This window comes from Chroicocephalus ridibundus, chromosome 1, assembly GCF_963924245.1.
Source record: "Chroicocephalus ridibundus chromosome 1, bChrRid1.1, whole genome shotgun sequence".
NCBI lineage: Eukaryota > Metazoa > Chordata > Aves > Charadriiformes > Laridae > Chroicocephalus > Chroicocephalus ridibundus.
Genome location: NC_086284.1, coordinates 113235807 through 113250145, shown reverse-complemented (window position 1 = coordinate 113250145; position 14339 = coordinate 113235807). Strand labels below are relative to the sequence as shown.

At 37.1% G+C, this 14339-nt stretch overlaps 1 protein-coding gene across 6 annotated transcripts in view; it reads left to right on the top strand.

Annotated features, from left to right (window-relative positions):
* Positions 1-14339, top strand: part of ROBO1 (roundabout guidance receptor 1) — a 740954-nt gene that overhangs the window by 641139 nt on the left and 85476 nt on the right. For all 6 annotated transcript variants that reach the window (XM_063347718.1, XM_063347736.1, XM_063347745.1 and 3 more), the window contains one exon: positions 13460-13580. In XM_063347718.1, the coding sequence (XP_063203788.1) occupies positions 13460-13580 (121 nt within the window). The remainder of the gene's footprint in view (positions 1-13459; positions 13581-14339) is intronic.

Here is a 14339-nt window from a genome sequence, read left to right as displayed (position 1 = left end):
AAATTTTAAGTAGGACATGGAGAAATAACTTTTAAAATTTGCAAAATTAAGCGTAGCTGGAGCAACCAGAGTAAATAAACCTGCAAGCCTGCTTTGATAGTTATTTCCGATTCAAAAATAGAAGGTAACCTTTGAAAATCTTTGCCTTTGGTATTTCAGCTGGTGGCGAACTCTGTTCTCCCTACATTAACCGTTTTAACAGAGGCTGTTTCTTCTACTGCTATGAATATAAAGTTCAAGAAAAAGGCAGTTCTTCATCTTTGTAACATATACGTCTCAGACTGCAGTGTCAGTTTTACTATGCTGCCCTGTCAATGAGTCTCAAATTCACCTTGAAGGATCACCCCCAGGGATGCCAGCTGAACCTTTGACCCTTCTGTTCTGACTATCACCAAGGTTAACGCATCATTACAGCTTGTGATGTTCGGGATACCTGTTCATTTGGAGCCTTTATCAACCTACGCTATTTCAGACAACTTAAACAGAAGCCTCAGTCTCTCATTGCTTTTTCATAGGAGTACGTTTTGATGATTTTTGAGAATGAATTATATTTCTTTCTAATTTTGAGATAAAATAGATGTGAAATTTTGAAACTTACGGCTTTAGCTCTGTTTTTCCTAAATTATTAATATAACAGCTATAGGGCTATAAGGAAAAATAAAAAGACTAGAAAACATTTTCTTTTTAAATTTGAAAGTGGGCAGATTCATACCTGAACTGTTGCTTACAGTGCTACACAGCTACACAGTAAAAAAAAAATGTGGTGACAGACAAAAGGATATCATTAAGTATTGGCTTTGTGGGATAAGTTCTAGTTACTGACAGGTTAAGGACACTTGTTTGTTTGGGATTGTCTTACCAAGGTACCGTGTTGGATAATGAGCTGGTTATAATTAAAATGGGTTTCAGTTTGCTAACCCAGAAAATTATATTTGCAAATACTGTTCTCGTCTGTGGGACTGATATCTAGCCAAGGGAACTCTTTTATAAGAGAAGTCTGTTGACACAGATTTTCCAAATTTCTATTAAAATATTGTTTTAATATGTTGTACCCTATAAAAGTGCTCTTAGCAGAGTCCATTTTTTTTTTTTCCAAGATTGTCCTCTGATAAAACACATAGGCCGTTTGATTGGCCAGATCTACTTCTGGATACTGTTAATGGCCATCAGCTTTGTGTTCATGAAGTAAGAGAAGGAATAGATACCAAAATAGGTTTTATTCTCTCTCCTACAGTGTTTCAAATGTCTTCCACATGTTGTCATTGAATAATTGACACTGTCTAATGTTGAAAAGTTTTTTGATGTCAAGATGACCTATTTATTCAGGTACAGTGGAGAATGCCAATGCAATTTTTGTTTCTGCTAATGGAGAATCCCAAGAAGCACATAGTCTGCTAGGTTTTACCTTTGTATTCTTACATCCTTTCCTCAAAATGCAGTTTTTAAAATAGCTCTACAGACATTACACGTAGGTCCCTATCTGCAGCCTTCAGACTACATGCAAAGTTATTGTGTGTCCGCTTTACTTTCAGTTGAGAGAGTTGAGATGTTAATGAACAGTATTGTATCCTTTTCTGTCCTCTCTATAAACACAATCTTTTAGGTAACAAGCCTTAAATCGCTTCCTCCTTTCAGTTCGATTCATGTCATTTTCCTTCTCTTAGACTTGTCTGGAAACTTACAATAGTCAGTGTAACAGCTACACTAACTCCAGTTAGGTGCGATCCAATGGTTTTTCCCTTTGGAAGCGTTTGAACAGTAGTTGACAAAGCCACAAAAGAACTTTCTGAAAAGGAAAAGTATTGTTTATTTAACCACATGATAATGCAGAGAAAGAAATAACACTTCAAACCACTCTAATATCTACATGCCTAACTGACTAATTTAGCATTTAAAATTTTTTTCTGATGGAATCCCTTATGTATACCTTCTTCCAAATCCCCACTTAATGAGCTTCTGGTCTTCCACTCCTCAAGGAAGTGTGCATCTCATTAAATCCCTCTTCCTGCTTTGGTTTTTGCTACCTCTTACGTCTCAGGAACAGAGTTGCTGCCTTGGGCTACAGGTATGCCAGGCTCAGCAAAGTCCCCGTCCTCTGCTTCAAGGTGAATTTCTCCTGAGCATTTGTTGAAAAGTTACCATTAGGATCATAAGCTTATACCTTTGTGGTATATTTCCGGGCAATCCCACTATGAAATTAGCTTGCTGTGTGAACAGAATGAGCCTAGATCAAAATCTGACACGTTATTAAAGGCAACTCTAAATACAGCAAATATGATATTTTAATATTCTATGCATAGAATGGCCTGCATATCAGATTGTTCTTTGCACGGATGTTTGAAAGTGTTAGGAATAATATCTATAGTACAGCATTTATTCTTTAGTTCTTACGGGTATTGAACAAAAGTTTGGATGTAATAGGATTTTCCCGAGTTTCTGTATTCAGAAATTTAAGAATATATAAGCACTTTTCTGAAATACAGTAGAAATATTCATATTATATTCTACCGAAAATTTCTTGACAAACTTTAGGTCTGGGGAAAACACGTAGCATTCATTGTAATGCACTGAAAGTGGGTATAATCAAAGGACAAAACTTTTTAAGATTTTATGACACTTTTGTCGAATGTGTAATAGCACATGGAATTAGTTTAAAAGTGAAGAGAATCATCAGAATATTTTTTCCCTCCAAACCAAACATTGTCTAAAATTATGACTTTTTCTGTTCATTTTCACTAGAGTTTGCCTTTTTTTTCTTAAAAAAAATCAACAATAAGTCTGTCTTAGAAAAAGTCTGTATGAAGTACATGAAGCATAACCCCTAACAGTATAATGCAAAGTAAAATGCATAGTTGATGAAGTCTCAGTTCAGATGACTATTTTGGTTTTGTGCTTATCATACTTGAGGGTATTTAGAACTTTTTCCCTTGATTTCTGTATGTTTGTTCAGGGATTGAAAACCACATTACTAGTCTCCATTAAAACTTAATTTGCAAGGGTAGTAAGTATAATTTCTTTACCTTTTGGGGGTGTGAATAAGTGTAACCAGTGGATCTATGTTGGAACAAACATGTCCTCTATGATAAATGATTGTGAACTTTACTGTTAACAAAATTTTCAGTAAGATTATATCTTGATGCAGACATCAGGGTATGGATGTGGCCTACTGAAATTTGTTTAGGTATTGCAGTAGTGGTTGATCCTGTTAATGTTTGTGTTGGAAAAGGAGGCAAGAAAATTAAGGAAGCTTATTGATAAGATCTTTTGTTTGCATAGATACTATCAAGACAGTCCTTTAAATACTGTCTTCCATGCCTGTTCGCATACATCAACTTTCCCTACCATTCTTTAGTGTGTGTTTTTGCATTCATTTTCCTTACCTTTCCTTCAGGTGCATCGGCATGGGAAGGAAGTCAGCAAAGGAAAAATTTGCAGTAATGTGAACAACACAGAGAAATGCCAGTCATAAATATTTTTCTATAAATATTTTTATGTATTTGGGGCACTAACTGAAGTCAGAGAGTGTTTCAGGGGTGGTGAGTTCAGACCTTGGTGGGACTTCAGCTGAGGGCAGCTCTTACTTGTCCCATTTGTAAATGGTCCCTGATCGGTCAGGATGGCTCTCAGTATATTGTGTGCCATGGGCTACAGGCAACACCTTTTGGTAATCTGCATTCAGGACCAGATTTTGAAAGTGGAATTGCAAACTCGACTACCTAGACATGTCAATATGTCCATCTGATAGTCATACGCATTGACTGCCCCGTACCTTACCCAAGGTCAAGGGCTCCTAACTTTTGCCATCTACTTTTGAAAAATTTGGCCAGAACCTTAGGTAAATTAGTCTTTTAAATGCAAAAATGTATCTTCTTTTCTGTTTGTCATACTAAGTAGCTGGCAAAGAAATAGTAAAGTCTTTAAAAGTTAAGGGTTTACTTCAGATTGAACACTTGGGTTTGTATCTGCTTTGGTAGCATAGTGTGGCTGTTCCTGTGTTTTTAGGGAGGAAGGTTTGCCGTGGGAATACAGTTGCAGTTTTTAACTTCCTGTCGCTGTCATAAAAAGGTAATTCATACCAAAGGAGCTGAAATCTGATCAGCTGACACTTTTAGTTTTATGTAAAGATCACTTCCTGTTACTGCTCGCAAAGAAGACATCAGAGCTTCTTATTTATGTTAGGATAGTATTAGTTTGAAAAAAGACATGCACACAGCCACAAGAAAAACTGGGAAAGATGAAAGTGCTGAGTAATGTCAATTCCTCTGCCATTTTTACAAGCCCATTCCACCAACAGCAAACTGCCACAAACAGGAGACGCTGATTTCCATACAGAACTTGGCCAGCTAGATTGTAGTTTGCTTTGTAAATACAAATGGAAGAAGTTGAGCAGCTGATATGTCCAGTGTCCAGGACAGTTTCTCCCCACTCCCATCCACCTTTTTTCTCCACCTTTTCTAATGGTGCAGCTTACAATACGCTTTCAACAATAACCAAAATTCTGCCAGGAGCTTAAACCCACCACGGCATCTGAGAGGAATAGCAAGAAACTGCTGCAAAGGAAGCAATTATCCCAGCAGGGCTCCAGAGCTCCCCTGAATAGCTCAGGCAGCCCCCAGCGGTGAGCAGACAAGGCAAGGGGAGAGGCACCATTCTTCAGGCTTCAGTCGCTTCATTCTCCTTGGCTATTCGCACTGTAACCGCTTCCATTGACACGCTGAGCAATACGCAGTTCGCTGCTCGGAAGGCAAGGGCTGAGTGGGAAGAGCAGAACCGGTAGGCAACCTGTGCCTCCTGACACTGGAGCCGAATTTCTCAGTGGCGAGTCTAGTAGTAGCCCACAAACAACAACTCTTGGAGAGTATCATAATTAACGGGTGGTGATGGTAAACTTGTGAGCAATGATCCCAGTACATATAGAGAATGGGAACAATGTATGCTTTGTTCTGCCTGATTGCAACCTGTGCTGGCTTATTTTAAGAGTAACAGAAACTCCCAGGATCTCCTGGCTTCACTGTTCATTGCTAAAGATCAGCTTATATTGTGTAGTTCCCCGGTGGCAACAGAGGGCTAAACATTTGTGAACAGACTGAGATCTGCAGGTCACTCACTGATCGTGGAGTCTCTCCAGAGGATCTCAAGTTGAGCACAAAAATGAGAATAATGACGCAGGGCTGCTGTGTGGGCTGCAGAGTTGGAGTATTTGATCTTTTCCTCTCTGTGCATACATTCTCCTCCTTGTTCTTTGTAAGTTTAAATTTTAGCATCTTTCAAGCAGGGACCTTGTCTGTGGCTGTAAAGCCTATTCCGGTGGCTTTTCAGTATTCCTTCAATAGAAATTAAATTTAGAGTCAGATTTGCTTGTGGTTGCCTGTGACTGCAGGTTTTTGCCTCAGTCCTGTAGCACAGAGCTTGTGCGCAGACCACAAAAAATACAAGGAAATCTGTGATTTATGATTTGCACGTGCTGCAGTCGCAAGAGCTGCCATGATCGCCGATGGAAGAGTGAAATGTGGCAGATTAGTATATGACTTTTGTGTTTAACTATTCATGAAGAATGAACAAAGTGGTGCATGTGTTCCTTTTTTTGAAAGTGTTAAACAAATGATGTGAAAGGTTTAATGTTTTCACAACTCTATGTCCAGCATAGTCTTAGTATAAAAGTTAGAGTTCTACTAAGCTTTGACTCAGAGATAAATACATTAAAAACTTAACCCAGATTTATGGGCTTTTTTTGAGGCATTGTCTCATTTCTATGAGATCTTGGTCATAAGTCAGAGAATCAGCAGGCTTTTGGTATTTATGTTAGAAAACATTTCATTGTTTTCAAGGGTACGTTTTGCGAAATATTTGTGTATCTGTAGTACTTAGTTGGTAGTGCCAGCACTTCTTTGGAAGTAAACCTGATTGTGAAATTTCAAAAGAAAATGTTTTGAATGGGAAGTCAAATCTGTTTCAAAATTTAAAACTGTCAAAATACTAAGTTGGAAATATATGAAAGAATCCACTGCATTCTTGTCACCTGTGACAAATTTTATTTGCTTGTTTGGTTCTCACTTTGTATCTGATACCATAAAGGGTTCAGGTTTACCGCCAGAGGAAGACAGAAATTCCTTCTTCCCTTGGGAAGCTGCTGTGCCAGCCCCAGGGAGGAAAGCTTCCACAGGCAATCGAGTGCAGGAAGTACAACGGTCTTGAGAAGGATCCGGGAGTCTGTAATCCCCATCCCCTTCAGTGAGGAGCAATGGACAGCCAGTCTCAAAGGGGATGTGCCTTCTCCTCGAGGCAAGTGGGAGTCTGAGCCAAATCTGCTGCATCTCAGAAGGTTACTGAATGATTGAAGCCAAAGCTGAGAATAATGACCCACTGCACGCACAGACCTGTGCCAAGAGAAAAATTTTGAAAAAATCCTTCTTATTTCTATTCTTTCTTCTGAGACGGTGATGATTTTGTTGTTGTTATTTCACAATTGTACTTTGAAGTCTAGGAGAATCTTGGTTTTGCATGTTAAAGGCCTTTCAATTTCTTGTGGGAGGCAACCTATCATAGAAGGCAACCTATGAACGTCTACTTCAGAGCTTTTGATGACTTGAGTCCTGTCAGAACAGTTCCCTTTAGAAGACCCTTTTTGAGGACCTTGAAAAATTCTATATTTTGTCATGATGGCAGTGAGAGATCTGCACCCTGAGAAATGTCTTTCATCAGATTACAAATCTTAGTGAAGTTTTATCTACCCGTGCTTCTAACCTTTGAAGTTGAAACTTAGGACTCTGCTGTTGTAGACTCACAGTCTGCTCAGCTCCTCTTTCCTTAGGAGAAAGTAGGAAATTTCCTATCAACAAAATACACCCCATGGTGTCAAGTTGTCTTAAATCCATGTTGTTGTCCTACCAACATTAACTCCAGGCTTAGAAAAGTAAGACAACATTGGTCAATACCTGCAATGACAGCTACGAACTGAAATCCCCTTGAAATCAGCAGCAGAGTCCATACCCCTCCAAAATGGCATGGTGGTGGTACTCGTCATCCCCCCAGTGCAGTCTGCAGGGTTTAGGCCAACTCTGCAGAGCACCAAGTACGGTCTGGTCACGTAAATGGGCCCGTGTAAAAGGGCTGGTCTGAAACCACCCTTGGCTTCATGCTTGGTGACTTTTTGACGCAGCCCCGCTGAGTGGTCTTGCGTCTGCCTTTTGTAGTGTAGGCACTCTCAGTGGCTAAAATCCTCTGTAGATTTGAGCTATGTTGTTTCTTTTATGGTTACCAGGTAGGAATTTTTTATATGTTTTAAAATTTGTGGTTTGTTAGGGTTATTTTACATATTACATTTGTGATACTTTAGGTAACATAATTAAAAACTGAGAGATTTTTGTGTGGCAAATTAACCCCAGCTGGTCTGGGATTTTATCCTTGGAAGTGTCTAAATAACACAGTGGTGGTGATGCTTAAAAGAAAATTCCTGTGTAACAGATACTTCAAATCATCTGACTTGCTTCAGGGGAGAGAAATGAAGACATACCAGACACTGAGTTCAGTTCAAGTTCACTTTTATTTCTGATTTCAATCACTGATTGCAGTGAAAGCTATATTTGCACCGGTGCATCCAGGGGAGATTTATACATGAGGTTAAATTTACAGTTTTACAGAAATATTGTAGTTGTCATTACATACACGTTGTTCCCATGTTGGATTTCTTTGGGTGTTGCAGAAAGGTTGGTTAGTTCCATATATTTTTTACTGACCCATAGGACGTACTTATGTTTGTGCATTAGTTAAGTTTAGTGTGTTTTCTGTACTCAGTAAATAGCATTGTGAATTGAGCAGACTTAAGGCCATGAAGGTAGTTGTAACATGCTTTTGTTGTAGGAGGAATTTAATCTTGGTTTAATATAAGGAAGGAAGTATTAGATAGTAAATGTTTTGTTCTGTAGCTCTGAAAACGTTTCAGGAAAGTATTTTACTGGTTCAAATATTTTCATATAAACATAGCTGTCTGTTCAGAAATTAGTTCTGATTAATGTGAGCCAGTACAGCCTATTTTGAATTAAATCTTCCTTTGTGATTAACAAAAGCCAAATGTTACAGTTTTAAACTTCTGAAAATCATATATGCTGAGGTATGTTTTTTTTTTTCCTTTTCTGAAGTTGATTTATGACATTCTGCATATATGTTGGCTGTTTCCACGATCTTGTTAGTTGTGTGAAGTATCAAACACATATGGTAATTCTGATATTTGCTGTCTGGTGATAATGCCAAGGGCTGAATAACCCTCAGCTGCCTCTGAAGTCACCAAGCAATTCAGGACACAGATAACCCTTAAGCCTTTGTAGATACCAATCATCGTGTAGATACAGCCATTAATAATGAGGGCATAAAAGAGGGGAAGGCAGTCTCATGGGCGGATTTGAATCTGATTCTGACTCTAATGTATCCTGGCCGGATTGGCAGCGGTGCCAGAAGCAGCAGCTTGAATCTATTGTGATTTTATCTACCTTAAATGCTCTTTCTTTTTAAGTAAAGCTATCTTCCTATGCGTTTTGCACCAGTCTTTATAGACTCTACCTTCAGGCCTGTCATCGTTGCAAGACAGTTTTGTTGGTGTGTATGGTAGGGGGGAACAATAGACTTGCGCTTTGTCATGACAGTTCTACGGCACAGGAAGACCACTTGAAAGTATATTTTAAACTTCTTTCAAATAGAATTTTTTGTGTGTTTGATCTGGAGGAGGCAGCGCATACCTTCCTGGGGTCCCAGAGAATGGAACTGAAAGCGGGACAGACTCCCCTGTCTCAACTTTGAAGTTGAACAAGAACAAACTTTATCATTGTTGAATACCTATTCCAGACATGTTTTGATGTCTAGGGTCTGATATTTAAGCATGCTGTAATAGGTAGGGAAGAATACATGGGATTCACAAGTTTTGGAACAAGATACACATTTTTAAATAAAAAATTAAGAGAGGTATTCATTTATACTTTTCTTTACCCAACTTCATTAAAACTGCAAAGTTGTCTTCTATCGCTGACATTCCATGCCTTGCAGTCTATGCTGCGGTAAGTCATAATATGGATATAACAATTTGTTTTGGGATGCTAGACTACATGAAAGGAAATGAGCAAACTCTGTGTTTCCTATCTAGGAAATAAAAATTCCGTTTTACTTGTATCTATCATTGGTGACATTACTCATTACAATTGCCTGTACTTGCCCTGTTCTTTAACTGTTTATTTTCATTTCTAATTAAATGGTACACTTTTAAAGCAAAGACCATGTCTGACAGGTTAATATTGCATGCCCATCACATTTCATTTAAATAAAATGTGATATTATGTATGCTGTACTGTAAAAGACTGAAATATGTGAAATTTGTGATATTACATACGCAGAAATCCTGGCTATACAAACAGAGGTCAGTATTTGCCTCTGCCGTCTAAATTTCATTTTCTTATGTATTTAAGTTTCCTTTAGAATTGTTTTGCAGCAAAGCAAAATTTAATTTATTAAATAGAATGAGACTAAGAGCTAAAAGAATGTTAAAAAGAGTGCCAGTCACCTTTATATTTGGACATCCCAAGCATTTCTCTCATGGCTTTGCTCTTTCTTATATTTCATAGCACATTTCTGTGAAAAGTAAATTAATCACCCACATATATAAAAATATTTCTTAACACAGACAGATGGGTATGGATTTACACATACAGAAATTTACACACACGCACACACGACACTCATAGGTATATAAAATATGGTCTTAGAATAAGTATGTATATGTGTACAGCTATACTGAATACTTGGTGGTATGTTGTAGAACCCTTGGGTAAGTTTTTATGGATTTGATTTATTGGCTGACCGAGTTGATTCATTAGTTGTATATGATTTTTTTCTGCTGGGTGGCCATAATTTACAATTCTGGGCCTAGTTAACTCTGTGGGTGCCTAGAGTTTTCTGTATGAACATCTCCAACTGTTGTTTAAAGAACTAAATGAAGTGGACTTGCTTGAATGAACAACTTACTCATGAGGAGCAAAATGCGGTCAGGCAGGCAGGTCATAGAAAATAGCTTTCAATAAGTCTTTGTAAGTCACCGTGCTATCATATATTCTCTTAACGTACATGCAACAATCCATACACGTTACAGGCAACTGAAGATCATCTGTGAACTGCTGTTCACAATCTTTTTCTCTCATCAGCATTCAGTGCTATTCTTGTATTCTCTGCTTGCACCGCCCTGATAAATTTGCTGGTAGGCATGGAACAGAACAAAATCCTGAAGAGGCGTGAAAAGTCAAAAAGTGCCTTGGCATCATTTCTGTATAAATGAAACACGATACTTACTTCCATCTTTTCAAAATTGGACTTAAAGCTTTGGCAGTTAGCAAAGCAGTTCTTTTCCCATGATATGCAGTATCTACCAGAGTAGTGTAGTAAAACTGTTTGCTATATCTTATTTACTAGGAAGAAAGGACTTCTCTTTGTATTCAGTATGGTAACAACTCTTCTGGAGGTTTGGGATGAAATGCTACACTGCCTGTCACTTTTTCAAACCATTATATCATTTGCTACTATAAAGTCCAGCTGGTGTATTCTGGGACAGGGGCACGAATACGAGAAGAGCCAAAGCACTCAAATTAAAATGCCTTGATTAACTGTTAAGTATCCACAGACTATGAATAGTTCTAATTTGGAGGATTTCCGATAGTGCCGCCAAAGGTGATTTGGCTCTTTACTGCTCTAAATACTGGATATGAACTTACAGTACTGGACTTACTGGTTTTGAACTTAGTAAGACAAAAAAACGTAGCAGTGATTCTTTGTGTTCCTACAAAAATACACATGCATGTATTCCATTGTGTGCTTTTGTTACTCAAAGCCACTGGTCTACAGTCCATAGATATTTTTAGGATTTCCTATTGAGAGAAAAAGTGGCAAAGTTTGCACATAGAGAACATAAATTCGTCATAGCTACAAATTTGATTTGCAATGTCTTGTTAATAGATAGAAGGAGTTGATCAGTCCTAGTGAGATGGTGGGTACCTAGTTGATAAAATTTAATGGAAAACTTGGGTAGTGATCCAACAGCGGAAGTATGCTTTCTTCTAGCCATCTCTGAATGCTGTAGTTACAGACATATATAATTCCACATGCACTTGTGGTACTTTTCATTGTAACTGTGTAATTCATCACAATTTATTGTGGCATAGCCATCATTGTAGCTAAAGTTCTAAACCCTTCTGTTTTAAGGAAAACAAACAAGCAAACAAACAAAAAAGATCAACAAAGGAAAACCCCTAGGAAAAATAAACAAAATGCATTCAGAATTCCATCTTGGAAGCACAGCTTCCAAGTAGGCATGTCACGACTTGGAAAGTCTGCCTCAGCATCCGTGAGGAAATGTTTCCTCTGCTTCTCCTTCCTTATATAAACCTCAAATAACTAGGAAGAAAAGCAGCTTTCAATGATCTTTTAGTTGTTCAAATGTTTCTGTTTTATTGCTTTTCTCCATCTATGCTTTGAAGAGAGTCTTGTGGTGATTCCTAGAAGAACTTCCTAGGAGAGCTCTTGCTGGAGGTTACAATTTGTGCAAAATGCACGGTTGTGCCATATTGCAGTGGGTTTGACCGGGATTTTCTTAAGTGCTAAAATCACAGATAAGTAAAAATGCTACTGAACGTCAGTAGGGCTTCAGCTCTTAAGACACGTTAAAATCACCGCTTTCAGTTTACATGGGTTTGAAATCATCAGTTGAGTTGGTACGTTCTTGTGATATGTAAATACATTTCTTCATTAAATCCAGTGCCTTCAATATTCATACACATGAAAAGTGTGTGTATACATATATATGTGTGTATCTGGTTATACAAATACCCCAAAATACATGTGGAAATCTTTTAAAAATTGTTTTTTTAAAAAATCCTTTGTATAGATTAATTGGAAATATATAGGTTTTTGTGATTTATGGAAACGTAAAACAGGAATGAATATAGATAGACTACTAGTTATATTTTACATTTTCTTCTCATGCTTACCAGTTTAGGCAGTCAACAATCTAAAAATGCACACAGATTCTTGAAAAATGTGTATGTGCAGGTCACCTTTGTTTTTTCATTCTTCATGCCTCAAATCCCCATTGAAATTTCAGCATTACTAGATTTCTGGATGATAAAGGACATATCTTTTCTGTTCTCAAACAATGAGTGCCAAAGGCAACAGAATGAAATTTGTATGCAACACTATCTACGTTACATGTGCACGTTCATTTATCTCAATAACTGACTGTCATCTTTATGTGCGTACATCTTACAATGATAATAAGAGCCCAACGCTGCTCAAGATGTCAAATTTTCAGGGATAGATTTCTAGCTGCAGGCAACTTGAGCAAAATACCTCATATTGAGAACACTCTCCTTGTCACTGACCACATTAGACCCTTTCATGTAGCTTCATATGTGACTTTTATTTATTGTGTACTTCCACCCGTGCCTTGAACTGCGGTGATTTTCATATGTGATTGGACTCACAAGCATATGTTAACTTAAAAATGTAATTAATGTAATAAATTAACTGTTTTGTATATTAAAGTAAACTTGGTACGTATTCAGTTGCCTACACAAATTTTGCTGCATTTGGTGAACTTTGAAACTTGTGCAACCATTTTTTCAATCAAGTGGGAGAATAAATACTTTTAAATGGAGATCAGATATTTTCATATACATTTAATACATATTTTTATATAAAATAATAAGATTTGGAATCACAAAGGGGAAGTATATTTTCTAATTTGGGGGTTATTTGGATTCCATTATCTTCCAAAAACTGAATTCAGAATTAAGAGCAGAAAGTTATTCATTTCCCAGTAAGCATTTAATTGCTTCTGCCCAACTGCTTATCAGCCTTTAAAATTACTTATTTATAGGTGAAGAACTAAAAAATATTAAATTTACTTCGCTTCCTTAAGAAATGAAACCAAAACAAACACAGGATTCATGAATAATAACGAGCATGGACAACAGTAGAATAACATACATGTATTTCTTGTCAAGAAAATGTAATTGCAGCACTTGATGTGAAAATGGGATTTGTGTCTAGTGCTAGTTTTTACTCTCCACTTGATTATATCAAACTGCAGTAGTACACAGTAGACCAGTCTCTCTGGTCAACAAGTATCAAACAGGCTGTTGACCAGCCAGGGTTACATTACGCAGAATGAAGAAAAGAGTAATAGGAGTCCAAATCTGAGAGATTTTAAAATACCAATGTAAAACTAAGATGCAAGGGTTTTGCGTAAGAGAAGGAAATTAGGTTAATAGTAATATTATTATTATTTTTCACTTTTCTGTATGATTTGGAAAATCACCGGTAGCTTGTTTTGTTTCATTATCTGTAACAAAACTTTTGCAAGTTAATAAATATTATTAAATTGCTAATTCATATTAAAGTATTTTTTATTATCCTTGATTTGTCCTAGATCAGAGGAGGAAAGCTTATGATCACATACACAAGAAAGAATGATGCTGGCAAATACGTTTGTGTTGGAACAAATATGGTTGGAGAACGTGAAAGTGAAGTTGCGGAGCTCACTGTTTTAGGTAAGAACTCCTCCGTTAAGACTATGTTAATGAAAATGTCCAACTTTCATTTTTCCTACTAAGTGTTTTATTAAGGATCATTCGCAACTATTTCCTTTCCAGTGTTTATGTTGAAAATGTTTTTGTCATAGCTGTGTTATAGCAAATGGGTGGCAGTTAATGGCTTTGCAATCCACCTTGGTCTGTTTTTTTTTTTTTTCTATTGGAAGACACTTTCTTACTTAGTTCTTGAACCGAACATTATACCAGTGTCCACTGACTGAATTAGTATTGTAAAATAACAGCCAAACAAAAAATCACTAAGAAGCAGAGGCTTAATTTTTTCCTCTCATTGAAGAAAATCAGAATTATTTTAAATTTCTATTCTAAATAACTATCCTTTCATTTATAGTTGTATCTACTGAGTGTTGTAAAGATACAATAGGTCTACTGTTCAAGTGATCCTAATGATAGTGCCTCTGAGCATCAAAAAAGACGTTTTCATTTAAGATAACGGAGCTTAGCTGAAAATTGCATTTTTTGTTGCTATTGCAGAAAAGAAGCTGTAACTCCAAGAGCAATCTTAGAATAACTTCAGCATGGGAGAATTGCCTTATGATCACTGTAGCTGTAGCTTTGGTAGTTTTCATTCAAAATGTGTCCCATGTTACTTTAAAGTAGGGGAGGCTTGAGATAACTTAATTGTTTCTGCAGAAGGAATAGATATTGTATCGTCACAGGATGAGAATATCCAAGCCATGGTTCATAACAGCCAGGTTT